The sequence below is a fragment of the Falco punctatus genome (assembly GCF_963210335.1).
Source record: "Falco punctatus genome assembly, chromosome: 9".
Classification (NCBI taxonomy): Eukaryota; Metazoa; Chordata; class Aves; order Falconiformes; family Falconidae; genus Falco; species Falco punctatus.
In genome coordinates this window covers 23715102-23729964 of record NC_137589.1, presented here as the reverse complement: position 1 = coordinate 23729964, position 14863 = coordinate 23715102, and the positions used below count along the sequence as shown (strand labels likewise).

General features: G+C 40.5%; 1 protein-coding gene across 5 annotated transcripts in view; it reads right to left on the bottom strand.

Moving 5' to 3' along the window:
• Window positions 1-4540: 4540 nt before the first annotated feature.
• NPY4R2 (neuropeptide Y receptor Y4-2) overlaps window positions 4541-14863 on the bottom strand; it is a 43962-nt gene continuing 33639 nt past the window's right edge. For 3 of the 5 annotated variants that reach the window (XM_080401728.1, XM_080401729.1, XM_080401730.1), the window contains 2 exons: window positions 14636-14745; window positions 4541-9621 (listed from right to left, as the gene is read on the bottom strand). In XM_080401728.1, coding sequence (XP_080257854.1) covers window positions 8371-9504 — 1134 coding nt within the window. In that variant the 5' untranslated portion in view covers window positions 9505-9621; window positions 14636-14745 and the 3' untranslated portion in view covers window positions 4541-8370. Of the gene's footprint in view, window positions 9622-12644; window positions 14746-14863 lie in introns of those variants that run through there. The other 2 variants (XM_080401731.1, XM_080401732.1) reach the window with 2 other exon arrangements.

The window sequence follows — 14863 nt, the reverse complement described above, 5'->3', positions numbered from 1 at the left end:
GCTGCCCATCGTTATTCAGGTCACCTTGTACAGCCCCGTCTCCTTTTCAGTGCTCTTACTCCCTGAGCCTATTCTGGATTGAAGATGCTGGGGCTGCAGTTTTCAGAGGTTCAGGTATGCTAGTGGATTATGGGTTAGTGTGCTGCTGTAGGACTGGGTTCAACACCTGCCCAGGTACCTACTCCCTGCGTGACTTCTGCATGTCACCTTGGAGCTGAATTTACTATTAGATTTAGATGGAGCGTAGGCACTTGTGTTTCAAAATGGGATCCTCAAAGTTCTTCCTAACTGTAGACCTCTGCTTTGTGCCACTTCCCTGGACCACCTAGAAGCCTGCTCTGGCCATGTCCAGAATCCCCTTGGTCTCATCACCACCTATGAGTTGCCACCTTCCCAGTCCCTGCTGCTGCTATCTGCAGAGCAGGTGCTGCCAGCCTGTGTTTTCCAAAGCCTGCTCCATTAGATGTGCATCAGTGGCTTGGGCAGGGCAACACACTTCCCCTGCGTTCACACTGTGACTGCTGAGCAGCTGCTGTGCAGGCAAGACCCTTCTTCACTTCCCTGCACAGCTTCTGCAGTAGCAGAGAGCTGCATTTGTAGTACAGGTAGATAAGCAAAATTATCTATCGTGTCTTCAGGGCTCTGGAAAGAGAAAGGTAAGGTGTTAAACCGATTTAATGTGTTAAGTGTGTTCTGTTCCCAGGAGTTAATTATCTGTACATCATTGTTGTCTCACGTGGCAAAGAGCAGGTGCTCTCCAGCTGCGTGTCTGCAGCCCTGAACGTGTGTGCATATCCATGCATGTGCTTGTGGCATGTAGGAAAACACCCAGTAGTGTCCAAGTCAGTGTCCTCCTGCAGATGGAAATAAAGTTCTCTGTAGCTGCCTACGCTTAATTTTTGTGTACTGTGATGGCTCTGGGAGGCCTGGAACTCGTCGTAGGAGTTGCTGCTGGTATTATTCACAATTAATGCATGTTAAGAGAGGATGCAACACAGATTCTTTCCTAACAGGGCAGTAATTTGTAAACCTCTATTAAAACACTTGACAGTGTTTTCCTGACGAGATATTGTAAATGCTATTTAAAAAGAAGTTTCATAAAGAATCGTTCCTGGAAGCTGGCACTACTTATTGGCCCCATATTTCTTATTCATTTGTACTTAATTATAAAAAGAAACATCAAACATCATTTCCTCTTAATATAAAATGGGAGATTGCCACTGATAAGCATGCTTAAAATAAGCATCGCAGTCGTTACTTTCATACCCTAACTATAATAACAGACCATGGACACAAAAATGAACACAGCCAGTGCAGCTAATGGCTGAATCATAGCAACAGCATAAATTGATTTGTTTCCAGGTCTAAAAAAACTGGTAGAGAATTTATGTAATCTCCTAGATAAAAGAGGATTAAGGTTAATGTCTTAAATCTGGTCCTTATGCTCAAATACAGATGCCTGCTACTACCTTTCATGTGAATTCTATTTGTAAAAAAGTGATACTGAGTTAAGCTGGTTGAAATAAAGTCACATTCCTTCTTTTTATGCTTAAGAGTACCTATTGGCTGCTCTGTACTACACCAAATCATACCATTTACTACAGTCCAGTCACAATAGTGCATTCATGGGTGCTTTACAGTGTTTATCATTACTGTACGGTTTATGTTCTTTCTAGTGAACCTGATGTCTTAACTTAGGAAGTGCTGCATAGTAAGAAGTCTAAAACCAAGCTAGTTCTTTTCCTGACATAGTTTCAAGTAAAAAAAAAAAAAAATAGTGCATTCAACCTGCTTGCTTGCAGAATGAGGGACTGTTTTTCATACTTGTGAGTTATTGCTTGGAAATTGTCAAAATAAAGTGGATTTTCTTAATGATTTTTGAAATGTGTAGTGCACACTTGTTCCATGACCCAGACCCCAAGAAATTATATGGGCTTATGATTTGTCTTTATATATAAGTTTTAATCCTGCAGTGTTTGCATATAGTTACTCTAACAGGCTGAGGTTTGTGAGAAACTGATCAGTGAAAACATTTTGAAGCATAAAGCCTCATATTGTCTTCGCTTAAAGCTCAACCGTTGCAGATCTGGAATGTAATATATTCATTTTGCAGTGCAAAGAGCTGAGCGTGTGCTGGATTAGGGTTTTGTTTGCAAATATTGCTTGTTGCTCTGAGTGCAGGTGGAACACTTCCTTTTATTTTAGCCAAATAATTCTCTGCTTCCTTTCTGCACATAGTAAGATACTCCTTATTTAGGACCGCTCTGCCCTGCCGTCTGTAAGCAACTCAGACACAGAATGCAACTACTCTGCTGTGAAGCTTTCCCTTGCAATGCCTGGGAAATATATTCACCCTATTAAGACCCGTTTTTCATAGACTATTTCTGAGGGAGAAAAACTGTATTAGCAGTTTGTAGATGTAACGGCAGACCTTTTGGTCTGCTAGTGAAGGTTAGCTTGTTTGGTGCAAAGTTGTGGGGGTGCCTGTGTGCGTTGTTGTGTGCCGTGTGGGACTTCTGCGGTGGCTTGTGGAAATGTGGGTGGTTGTGAAAGGTTACTTCACTATTTGTGATGGTATAGCTGTATTTCTGGTGAATGGAGTTGAGTACACGCTGAATTTTAAATGGCCCTGGTGTCATTAGTTGATTTAATCAGCTTAAAAAGTCTAAGCCACAGTGCCAGCCAGATTCTGCTGTCTCTGAATGCCGCGAGCCTTCCCAAAACACAGGCACAGGGGGTACATGTGTATTAGGCTCCTGAAGCAGTCTGTGTATTTGCTGTTAGTTTAAACAAAACTTTCTGCTTGACTGTATTAATTCCTGTGAATATATATAATACCTGGTGAGGAGACCAGAACTTTCTAGTATTTTTCAGCCATCTCTGCTGTGACTGCAGTGTGTTTCAGAAAGGGGTTATGTTGGTCGTTAGGGCATCAGGAATTTCCCTACATTCTGTCTTGAAGAAATACATGGTGTATGTAATTACTTTTAGTCATTAAATCAGCCTATCAACTAGATAAATCAATGCTCATTACCTTACTACAGGCATAGCATGTGATGATTTTGCATGCATGCATGCATTTTACATGCAGTTACCTTGTAACAAAATGGAATCAAGACAAATATTCATGAATGATGAGGCAGTATTTGCCCACTAGCTGCCAATATGGAGATTCTGTATTCCTGTAGTCTGGATAAGGAACACAGTAATTCGTGAGCTAAAATTACAATATTCAAAGGACAGAATTTTTTCTCTGGGACTTTAAGGACAAAATTTACCTGTATTTTTAAGAGTTAAAGTGCAAGTTTTATGTTCTCTATGTCATCATAGCTTTTGACTGACAAAATAAGTCTTTCTACTGCCAGAGGCTGTATTTTGAGCCTAATAAAATGAGGCTGTATTTGCATTTGTGATATTCTACAAAAAATACTTGTTTCACATTATTATGTCACCATGTTTAATATAACCATTTTGCTAATCGGTAGAAAAAATGTGCAGTGCTGTATTTTCTGTGTACCATGACTAAATATTTTTTTTTTTTATGACTGGTAATCTGCTTTATAGTTGCTATTGAACAAAGTATTTTCTGTCATATGGGATGTGTACTATAGCACTATTTAACTGAGCATTTTTTTATAAATGGGTGGTAGAGTCTCATCAACTTAAGTCTAAAAAAATGCAAAAAAACTCTGAAATTCAGTTTCATCCCGGGTTTCCATCATATAATCTCTGTGCTGCTACTGGATTTCATGTTTATTAAGCATTTATTGGAAGGACAACAAACCAATTCTGACTAAGGTCTAATGAGCATTGTCTGACAGAAAAAGGCATACAGAAGTATAAATCTCAGGCTTATTCTACTTATGATTTCTTGTGGTCAAAGAAGTAACTTGGTAAAGCAAACTGAGAAAGTGAGGGAAGGTCATGAAAGCTATGCGGAATGTTGGTGCTTATAGAATGTAAACCTAGATTATCCATGGCACTAAGACACTGCCATTGCACTCTTTCCTTGTGTGTGTAAGTGTAATAACAAACCTGGTTACAGCACAACCTGTGGGCATCTCTAGTGCTTTGGTTTACCTTCAGTCGAGGCAGGTAACCCAGGTCAGAGAAATGTACCAGTTCTTTTAACCCAGTCAAAACTTCTCTGAGGTTCAATAAAATTTTGATAAATGTCCCACATAGGTTTTCATCTCTGCAGTTGTAGTTACTTTCTGGTTGGGGTTCTGGTCATGGTTCAGGATTCTATGTCATGTAGGACCCAGTTTCCTGTGCAATCTGGGAACATGAGCTGAGTCCTGGCATTGGAATATTCAGTGTCCCACGTTGAGTTTTTGATACTTACCCTGTCCTCTCCTCCTTGGCTGGCTGTCCTGCATCATTGTCTGTCCTTAGGAATCATCAAGCTAGTAATCCTTCCTCTATCAATGGCTCTTATCATACAGCATAACTTGCTTTCTCTTGATAAGTACTAGTTGAGAACTAAATCTTTTGTACATTGTTCTATGCATGCCATTTTACAGAGGCAGGCACAGAGAAGTGAAGTAACACAGGCAATATTATTTTATTATTATTAGACTCCCCACAGTGCGCCACTTATATCACAACAGTAAGTTGTTTTCTTCCTCTGAAAATCTTACTATCTTCTTACAACATGTCACAAGAGGCAGGATTATAAACAGCTTTACAAAAAAAAAAAAAAAAAAAAAAAAAGCAGGGTAAGGTCTTAGAATTGTATGGACTCGTGATTTGCACAACTGCACATTTCCCCAGCATTGCTTTTCTAACTCAGTAGCAGAACTTTGTAAAGAGCATACTCAAAAGCATCACCTGTATACAATGAATACAAAATTGCTTGATCCTTCTTGGATGTGAACCTTATTTGTTATTTACACCTGGATAAGATGTAGGCAAGCTATTTTTATTTTGTTACCCTCTGCTGGGACTAAAGAGGCATAACCCCCCTTGGCTGCATTAAGACCTCAAAGTGACAAATGAAATAGCTCTTTTTACCACACAGGCTTAATTGCATCCAGCCTTGTGCCTTTGCCTTCAAAGGGTACAGGGAATAGTTGCTAGAGCAGTTCTTGAAAACTAGCAGCATTATATGTATTACTGAGTTTGCGCTCAGCTGCATAAGCCTTGATGTCCACACAGAATGAAGAAATGGTGATAAAGTCACCTTTCCTGGTATGGCTCTTTGCACCAGCAGGATGCCTAGTGTGTAAATTAACATAGGGCTTACACATGACACAGATATTCAGTCCTTTGGAACTTATATATACACCCATCCACCCCACCCCCAGCAGGTTCACTCGAAAGTTTATTTAGTTACCTAGGGAATTTTGGAGGTTGGAAAATCTCAGTATGGATGGTATGTAAGTAGATGGATAGGCAGCGGCTGGTTGAGAGTTTTTTGGATCTGCATTTTTGCAGTTAGATTTATGAGTGCAGTTTGGTGGGTTTTAGTGTCTAAATTCTTTAGGTTATCCAGTCTGAAGTCTGTTAGCATTAAACAGTACTTGACTCCAAACTTGACACTTCCCTTAATCACCAGAGGAAGATACATCTGTTTGTGTCTGCCTTACTGTAAAGTTGGATCTGCTTGCTTTACTTATTTACTTGTGCTCATGGCTACAAATGGCCACGTGAATTACAGTTAAACAAAGAGTCAAGCCCTGCTGATCTCTCTACCCTTTGCAGGAAGAACTGGGACCTGATGCACAATGTCAGGGCACAGCTCCAGTGGCAGGTCTGACACGCTGCAAGTGCTCTTTCAACAAGTTTTCACTCAGAACTAGTGACAAAGATGCATTAATGGAAGTACACATTCTAAAGGTAATTCCATTTCCATTTAAGACACTGGTGCTTGAAAAGTTGTATACTTAAGATCATAAATCAGATAATCTTCTATGTACATGTTTAACAAAGCATTCTTATGGTAGCTTAACACACATTTAGTTAATTAAATGGTGTAATTATAACAAGTGCAGGAAACAGGCAGAATTGCTCAAGGCTAATTGGATTAAATTGATCCTAAATACAAAAACAAACCCTATGAAGTTTCAGCAGTATTTAAGCTCTCAAACAATACAACACAGTTTTGGTATAAATCAAGCTGATGAGGAGTTACTGTATTTTGTACTACTCAGCGTGGCGCGGTTGTATCAGCTCTGGTTTCGGCTACAGTAGCAAATTTCAAGCTGCATATAAGATAAAATGAGAGTCCTCTTGTTCTGTGTTTCTGGTAGACTCAATGTCCATTCTAGAAATGACATTGCATACAAACAAAGTAATGGCATTTCATACAAACAAATCAAGAGAAACAACTTCTCATCGTACTGCGGCAAGTAACAAAGAGAAAAAGAAAGCAGAAGTCCATTTAAAAGAAGCAAAACCGTCTTGCCAGATAATTGAGGAAGATACAAAAGATAACTGCATGTAAACTCTCTTACTGAGATACACAGGTTTTGCTCAGAATTAGAAGGGGGGCTGCATTGAAACAGCTTCTGCCTTAAGACTCTGCACACAAGAATTCTAGTCCAAATGTGAAGTTTTGGCACCGATTTCTCTGCACCCAGCTCCTGGCAAGGGTTTTACTCCCATTTCTGCCAGCTGAGGATATGGACTCATACCTGTTGATAGCTCTTGCCTACCTTATAGCATAAGGTTTTGCTCATCTTCAAATACTCAGTCCAACATCCATATTGCCTGTCAGACCACAGCATGGGACAATTTTTTTCCTCACCTATTTACCAATTAGTCTCATTTCTAGTTATCTGCATAACTATACATTGCGAGGCTTCAACTCAATGCAAACGCATTGGCTACAATGAATAGTGACTGCTTATCATAGCATAATTCAGGTTGGAAGTTTCCTCAGGTGGTCATCCAGTTCAGTCTTCTGCTAAGGTTAGTTTAACGACTCAGGACAGAATATGCTTCCGCTTTTCTTTAGCATTGACCTGGTTGGCCTCCTTTTTACATTTGCTGCCTTATTTTCTTTTAAGCTATTCCTTAGTAAGGGCTTCTTGGGCATACCTGCTTTTTGGTTTCTCAGTAGTCATTGAACAATATCTCCGGCTCTAGAGGTTAAAATGAGTTTATGGTTTGTAAGTTTTTTGGTCAAAGACTAAAAATACCATAAATGTGAAAAAACGTAACCCTCACTTTAGCATTTGGCAATACTACCTATTTACATGTAGCTTGGCTTGAATTGGACCTAGATTCCACTTGTATATTTTTATTGACCTTGTACTGATTAGTTGGAATTTCAGCTCCATTTCTGTTGCTGATGTCAGCGAGTAGGAACTGACACCTGGTTTTATTTTAATAGGAAACCAAAAGCCTCCATGCATATGCTTATTTCTTTGTGAGCATACCCACTCTGAAAAGATATGGTTTCTACAAACATTTTCATGCCCATTCTGACCTTCTGAATGATATACTTTGCAATTAAAGTACCAAGGAGCTGCTGAAACAAAGTGACATCTTGCCACCGAGACCTGAAACAACTCCAGTAATCCAGCTGTCTTCTGATGATGGCATGCAGTTTTGGCATTGCAGAGCTTTTTGACTGACAGTAGCAGGAATTGCAGTCAGTCAGACTTGTTTCCATGTAGATTTACAACCGTTTTTCTTTTGCTTAAAAATAATGTTCGGCATCACCTCAATGTGTTTTAAGAGTTTAACCCATTGAGTAACGTTTTCATTTGTTGCCATCCCTCAATAAGAAACTGTCGTCTTTACATACCAGGGGTCACTGGTCTGTGATCCTACATGCAGAGGCAACGGCTATTCCCAAGCCTGTGTGACAGAGAGAGGTTTCATAAAAACATCCAGTTGTTTGATGTGAACGAGATCTGCTGAAAGATTACTGTTACCTAATGGGCTGTGAGAGTTGGTAAAGCACAAAATTTTATATATTTACATATTTCTGTTCCACTGATGTGTCAGCCATGCATAAAAAACTTACTAATACTGAAAAACAGAAGGTCTTCTCTAATGCAACTTTTGGCAGCCTGCCGTGCTGAAACTGGAAGTCTGGGTATGCCATGGTAGAGAAGTGAGATGATGAACCTCGTGTCTGTCTATGTGCAGCCACAGTTTAGTTGCTGATCTGTTAGAGCAGCCACATATACATCAGCCCAGACTCCTCAATGTCTGTACCATCTCAATGACATAAACAACTTGTGTACCACAGCAGCTACTCTATACATTAATGACCTTCCTTTGCCTGTTCTTCCAAAAATCAGGCAATAATGGGTTCCTGTTCACATCCCAGCGATGGCATCACCAGTTGCTTTTGATACCTACAGGTAATAATTGGTGTGTAGTGGCAGTACATCCCTCTGAAATGTTTTCTACTAGCTAGATAGAATTATGTCTGCAGTTCGGCATCAGTGAGCCCTTGGAAATTTCAGTCTGCATGGTGGATAAAGGCAAATGATCATAATCTTCCATTGATGCAGTTACTGAATTATGCTGGCAGCTCAGAATCAGTGACTTCACTTCTTTCTTGAAGTTGCTATTTAGGAAACCATAGATAACGGGGTTGACACAGGTGGAAGCCATAGCTACCAGGTGGCACAATGAGAAGATCAGATTGTGGTGGCAAGGAGAAATGATTTTGTAATTCCAGTCCACAATGGTGTTGAAAACATGCAGTGGTAGCCAGCAGACAGCGAAAGCAGCAACCATGGATGCTAACAAAATATTTATCCTTCTCAACTGAACTGCTCGGTTGCTATATTCGCTCTTCTCAAACATGTCCTTTCTCTTCTGTAGATGTAAGTAGATACGCAGGTAGCAAAGTATGATGAAGAACAGCGGGATGCAATATTGCAAGAGCAGCAAAGCTGTGGTGTAGATAAGCCTGTGTTGCTCAGAAGGCCACGAGTCAATGCATATGGCCTTGTCAGTGGAAAAATTCATGATGTGTGAGAGCTGCTCATACAAATCATTAGACAAGATGGATGTGGTCAAAAAGGGCAGGGACATGAGACATGCTAAAGTCCAAATTACTCCAATTCCTAGATAGGCTTGGGAGATACTTGGCCTCCAGCCAGTCGGGTTTATGATGAGCTGGTGTCTTTCCAGAGCAATAACAACAAGGGAAAGAATGGACACTGTCACAGATGCACACTGAGTGAAAGAGGTCATTTTGCACATAACTTCCCCAAATATCCAGTAGTCCATCATGGTGTAAACAACAGTGAAAGGCAGACAGACAAGACACATAAACAAGTCTGAAATTATTAAGTTGGAAATTAGGATGTTGGTGACATTGGCCTTTTCCTTCTGCCTGGCAATGACAGCAATCAGACAGATGTTTCCTACAATGCCTAGGACAGTCTCCAAGCTGTAAGAGGTGGCCAGAAAGACAGTAAGGTCAGTGATATTCCTGCACTGATTAGAAATGTACATGGGGAAGCTTCGGTTTGAGCTCCAGTTCTTACTGTTCAGGAAAGGAAAACCATCATTAACAGCCCTTGTCTTATTCATCTTGAACCCCAAAATATTTATCCAAAAAGGTGGTAGTCAAACAGAATCCAGTTCTTCTGGAACCAACCTAAATAAGGCTTTATCTGGTCTGTTTAATCGTGGAAGTTCTAGGTGTATCTGCAAAGGAAAGGAAAAAAAAGATTGCTTAGTTATGCTACAAGAAATTAGTCAAAAAGGTAGGGGGTAGACAGGGAAGAAAACAGCAGGGTTTCTGTGTATATTCTGCAGCTTCTTTTTATATAATTTATCAGATCATAAAACAGAACCCTTTGCTAAACTGTGGTATGGAAGTCTGTGCAACTTTATTGAATTATGACTGTATTTACCCATTGTAAGGTTGTCCCATGGACTTAAGAACATCTTCATTTAACTCAGTGCATTATCTTGAACTTCACTAATGCAGTAGTGATTCAAGAAAGCTGGATCCAAACACACTTGGGGGTAAAAATTGTGTGTAATTCTGGTTTTGCAGGGTTCTGATCCAAAACAGAGCAGAACACACATTGCGGGGCTGCATTTACCTTCAATTGAGCCAGACATCAATGTCAAAAGTAAGGCATGTTAGATGCATAAAGCCAACACTAAAATATCTTATGTGAGTTGATCTATGAAATGCATTTGTGATTGCAGCCGGAACTGACATTTGCTTGAGATTATCACCTTGCAAAAATTCAGGCTCATATCCTCAGGAGGCATAACATGGGACAATTTTGAAAAAGGTTAAAATAATTCAAAATCATTTCAACATTTTTCAGCTTCTACACAGCTGTGATAGGTCATGGGAACTGCAGTCCAGATTTCCTGCTTTCCCATTCTGGATGAACTCCAGTGCCCATGAAGAACTGATGTCTCCCTCTGGGTGGCTAATGTGGCCACGACAAGGTTTATCAGATATATAGTCCAGTCTCCTCATTTTGGCTTTAAGAGTAGGTGATTTTGATGTCTCTTAATTCCTTGTGAGAGACTTCTTATTGATTCTCTCTCAGCATAAGTTTGCTTTCTTTAACCAAGAGAATTCAAGTGTTGTAATAGTATGTACTGTCTCCTGGGTGCTGTTCCTGCACAGGCAGGGGAGCCTGCTGCCTAACCACTGCTGCAAGCTCCAAGCTAGGATTTTCAATGGGGTGTCAGGGAGCTGGACCCACAGCATTAACTGGGGCTGCACACTTCTGGAAACCTCAGCCCTAGGGCTGCCTGGGCTCTACCAGATGGCTCCTGCAAGGCTGTTGTGATCTGCCGTAACAGCGCCTGCTTAATAATGCTGACCCTGGAGCCCAAATCCTCCATGTCCAGGAATCATAGGAAAAAAATCTGACTCTTCTGGGAGTTCTCTTCAGGCCAGAGGCAGTTTCATGCTGTACAATAGCTTGTAATGTGAAAAGTAAGTAAATACTTGAGGAATGACGCTGTTTACCCATTGCATGACCCTTTCCTCAGCAATAAAATGCCACTCAAGTTTGTGGGGTTGTGAAAAACTTCTCAGCTTCAGAAAAACAAGTGGTCAAGATATGAATACATAAATAAAATGGTATAGTGAGCTTATCACTGTTTCAATAGCATTTTTGCCAGATGTCTGCATGCATAAAGGTAACCTGTACTGCACAGAAAAGCGCCCCCCATCCTACAGTTTTTTGTTTGCCTTGTCTTCTTTCTGAATTGAATTGTCTGCGTCTAAAGATGTTGCCCCTCAGGAACTAATGAAAGCAATAGTGCACGGTAAATAAAAAGATGCTTTGGAATCATTGTTCTGCTTGATCAGCAAAAATTAGTACAGTCAAACCTTTTGTTGCTTTGCTAGACCTGCTGATTTACCTGTCTGTATCTATCCATATTTCTGTCATCTGGCTGTATCCATCTGTCTGAGACAGTCATGTGAATAAAATAGTAACCTTTTCTTCCTCTTGTCCTTTCATTTCCTTAGTAGTTTAAATCTTGATTAGAGGACAAAGGAAACTTTCCAAATTGTGGATGTAGGTATGACTCTTTAGGTCCACTCACTTTTGTGTTGTTATTCAAGCCCTGTAAACTGATTTATTTTCTGGAACTAGAAGAAGAGGCAATGATGAGGTATGGATTGCTCAGTCACATATGGGGAGGGTACGGTGGCCTATTTCAATGTGAAAATTGATATGGAATGAAAAAGCCAGTGCCTTAGCTTTTAATGATCGATGGCCAGTGGAGATGCTAGAAATAAAACAGAGCAAAGGGATCAGCAGCCTGTAATATTATTTGGTACTAAAGGAGCTCAGTCTTGGCATTTGGACAGAACAAACAGACTCTGCTGTAAACAAACACATGAGCTTTTTTACTACAGCCCCGGCCTAGTGTCCTTAGCTACGGTATCCTTGACAACAAACACATGGTTCTCTCTTGCTGCTTGAAAAATGTGTGCTGAGTTATTACAAACATCTGTGCCCCACAGAGTAAGCTCTCTCAAGGGTCCCAGACAGTTTTGGACATGTTGAGGCGCCACTGAGAACTACTAATGGTGAAGCAACAAAAGAAAGTAGCGGAGCCACCTGAAAAGCAGGAGCCAGATCCCACAGCTCTAAGAGGCACACTCCCAAGGAGAACGCCAAAGGCAGAGCATGGCTGTGGCTTATTGCAGATGGCAAACATGGGGATAGAGAGCATCTCTGAAGGCTCTGCAATGCCTTCTGTTGGGTTAGGAGTTTCCTCTCTTTTAACACCTCACATTCCATGGTGTCTCACACAAGGTGACTGCCAAGCACTTCTTGGGCGTTCATTCTCATGGTGCTGCCCAGAGGTAAGTAAGGAACTATCACCCTCTTACCATAGGTGACTCAGAGAAGGAGGCAAGTTGTCCAGTGTCTCAAGGGAACCTGTGGTACACTGTGCAGTACTTAAAACTCTCTGCCAACCTGGTGTCTTGGAAAAGTCAGAGCCTGGATTACCTAGGTCCATAGTTCTCTGGATCTCTTATACTGGCAATCATAATGTAAAAAGAAGTTCTAGAAAAACAGAAAAATAACTGTTGCGGTGACATTATGTATCCTGTCATGGTATCCTTGGGTGGCAGATTCTCAAGGTTAGTCACTGCCAGTGTGTTATCTTAAGGTGTTTAACTGCCATTCAGTTTGGTCTAAGTGTACATTTTCTGTTTAGATAAACAGAATGTGTACATTAAATGTTTAGATATTTGAATCAAATGTTAGCTAATATACTGAATCACCAATGCAGTAGGAACAAGGATGTTAGTCCCTTCACTGTATCGAAGGTTTGTCAATTACCCAGTGAAATACAGCAAAAAACTTTATGGGCTAAAACAACCAGCTTTTGCCTCCAGAGAGCGAAGCAATGCTTACTTGGCTTGTAGGACTGAGAAGCACGTCTCCTAAATCAGTTTGCTGATGGAGTGGGGGAAAAGTCAGATAGTTTTTTTGTTTGCTTTTTTTGTTTTTAAAAAGGAAAGAGTCATTCTGTTCAGAACCCTTAATGAACTTCAGGAAAGCAGTCAGTAACAAAAGCTAACATGCTCAAAAAGTAAGGGGTTTCTTTTCTAATTGATGCAGCATGAGACAGTTTCTCTAAAAACTAAGTGTCAGAAAAGTCTGCAGCAAATGAACAGGATACAGAAGGAAAAAGAGAAGGAGCTTTCAGATTCAATCTTAGTGTAAGTTCTATTCCTCACATCTTTTGCAAGCATTCATCACTCTGCTGCCTGTGTTGGAAGCGAGGATGAAGAACAGGCAAGGTTTGAAGGGTTTGTCTTGGTGAACAACATGGCCTTCTAAACTAACAGATGTCACTGAGGTTGTCTCAAAAAAAGGAAGCCAAGTAGTCAGTTTGAAAGACTTACCTCAGGGGGCTATACATTATTTCCCAGAAAAATTCCTCAAAAGGAAGGGAATTCTGCAGGGATGGGTCAGGGAAGAAAATTAAACTCTCAGTGGATTTCAGGGAGACTGCTAGACGGTAAGTGTGCCCAAGCACTTAATGCATGACTGCCTTTTTGAGACACCTCTGGACCTGAAGACATCCTGTGAGAACCTTTATGAAATCTGTTTTCCTGGAGGCCAGATAAAGCAAGAGAGTCCTACTGATGCCGTGTTCTATGTGCTCACTGGGAAAGGGCGGCTCATTCTTGCAAAGCTAATCATGATCATCCCCTCCCTGAACCAAAACCCTATCTCCATAGTTGTGATGGACAGTGTGGATCGATTTCCACATCAAACATAAGTCAAAGAAAAACAGTATTTGTAGTGTTTGGCTTCTAAGTGGTACTTAGAAGCAATTGCTTATCTAGCTTAGAACTTAACTAGTTGCTCAAGCCATGTTTGCTGCTTTCAGTCCGTAAGAATTCCTGACAGAAGCGATTCCTAAAGACATGAAGTGATTGTATTACTTATTTAAAGAGTTAATGGTGTTTATCTGGAGTAAAGCAGCTATCATCTGCCTCATGTAAACTAGAAACAAAGGAGCAGTGGAAAGGTTTAAGAGAACTCTGAAATTCATACTGCAGATATTAATAGAGGTGGTGGTGACTGACTAACAGCCTGACCAACTCCCCTTTTTGCTGGCAGTGACATTATCACAGTAAAACAGATTTACCCTGCTTAACCTTACATCCTAGAGAAAGGTTAAAAATTATTTGGCTATCATTACAGGTTCCCAGGAAGGGAACACTTAACTAGAAGAAGAAACCTGCCACTAAGTACGCACATACATCCTACAGCAATGTTAAATCCATAAGGGATTTGGCACAAGGAAATTTAATGGTGGAATCTTCATCTTTGTTTAACTCTGTGTTGCAAAAATGTTGGGAGCAACTGTCTCAGGTCATTGAAAAAGCTATATATGTTAAAATTTCTAAAACCTGTATAATTAGGGTATGGAATGGGTTGTGTGTACTAATATGTTACAAGTCTATAACACCGGGGATGGTATAAATACCCAGGAAAGTGAGTATTTTTTCCCCTCTCACGTCTGCATGTTCTCAGAAGGATACCTTCTAAGGGCTATGAACTTATATTACGAGTTAACCTTCTCCAATCCTGCAGAAATCAGGGAGGTTTTGCAAAAGCACCTACTCCAACTTCTGCTTAAATTCATAATAACCTTTCCACCCACTCCACCTTTTATTTTCTGGTGAAATTCATAACAACCTTACCAAAGACACGGAGCCAGCTCACAAAGGTAAAATGTGACTAGCAGGTCAGCAGACTGGAGAACAGTAATTAGTCCCCAATTCCTCCAGAGTAAAGGCCATTGTGACTTGACCTGTACCCAAGAGAAAAAAAAAATATTTTTACAAAGGTACCCTTTACTAAAGGAGATGGTGAATCCATAAATCATTGTAATAGACACGTTAGCAGACAGCCAGTTAGGATATATGGAG